The sequence below is a fragment of the Myotis brandtii genome, unplaced genomic scaffold, assembly GCF_000412655.1.
Source record: "Myotis brandtii unplaced genomic scaffold, ASM41265v1 scaffold403, whole genome shotgun sequence".
Classification (NCBI taxonomy): Eukaryota; Metazoa; Chordata; class Mammalia; order Chiroptera; family Vespertilionidae; genus Myotis; species Myotis brandtii.
In genome coordinates, this window is record NW_005365474.1 from 664631 (window position 1) to 665084 (window position 454).

The 454-nt window shown below is 66.5% G+C and overlaps 1 protein-coding gene across 1 annotated transcript in view; it reads left to right on the forward strand.

Moving 5' to 3' along the window:
* Positions 1-7: 7 nt before the first annotated feature.
* Positions 8-454, forward strand: part of LOC102243373 (zinc finger protein 268-like) — a 9888-nt gene continuing 9441 nt past the window's right edge. The window contains 1 exon segment of the mRNA XM_014545358.1: positions 8-40. Within this exon segment, the coding sequence (XP_014400844.1) occupies positions 8-40 (33 nt within the window).

Below are 454 nucleotides of genomic sequence, written 5' to 3' on the forward strand. Positions count from 1 at the left end.
CGTGGGCATGGGCACCAGGGTGCGCACCGCTGCCATCTGGGTGAGTCGGTTTCCTCTCCTCGTGAGAAGCTGCCCCGAGGCCGATGGGCCCGCAGCCCGCGCCTCCGGGCGATGGCAATGCCCCAATCTGACGACGGGACTGTTGCCGGACTGTCAGGATCCTGACAATCGGGGAGGTGGAGAAGGTGCTCGTGTCAGGGAAGCTTCTCTGAGGTCGTTTAGGCGCCGCGACACCCTCCTTTAAGGGACGCCACTAGCCACGGTTCGTGCAGCGGCGCCTTTGTCCACTGGGCGACTTGCAAACCCCAGTGGACGCCGGCGACCTGGGCCGTAGGGACCCGGGCGTACCGGGTCGGACCAGCGCACCGCCTTCCGCCTAAGGAAGCACTTCCTGCTTCCCACGCCCCTCGCGCTGGGGCCGTTGCTAAGGAAACGGGGGTTCAGGGAACCCACT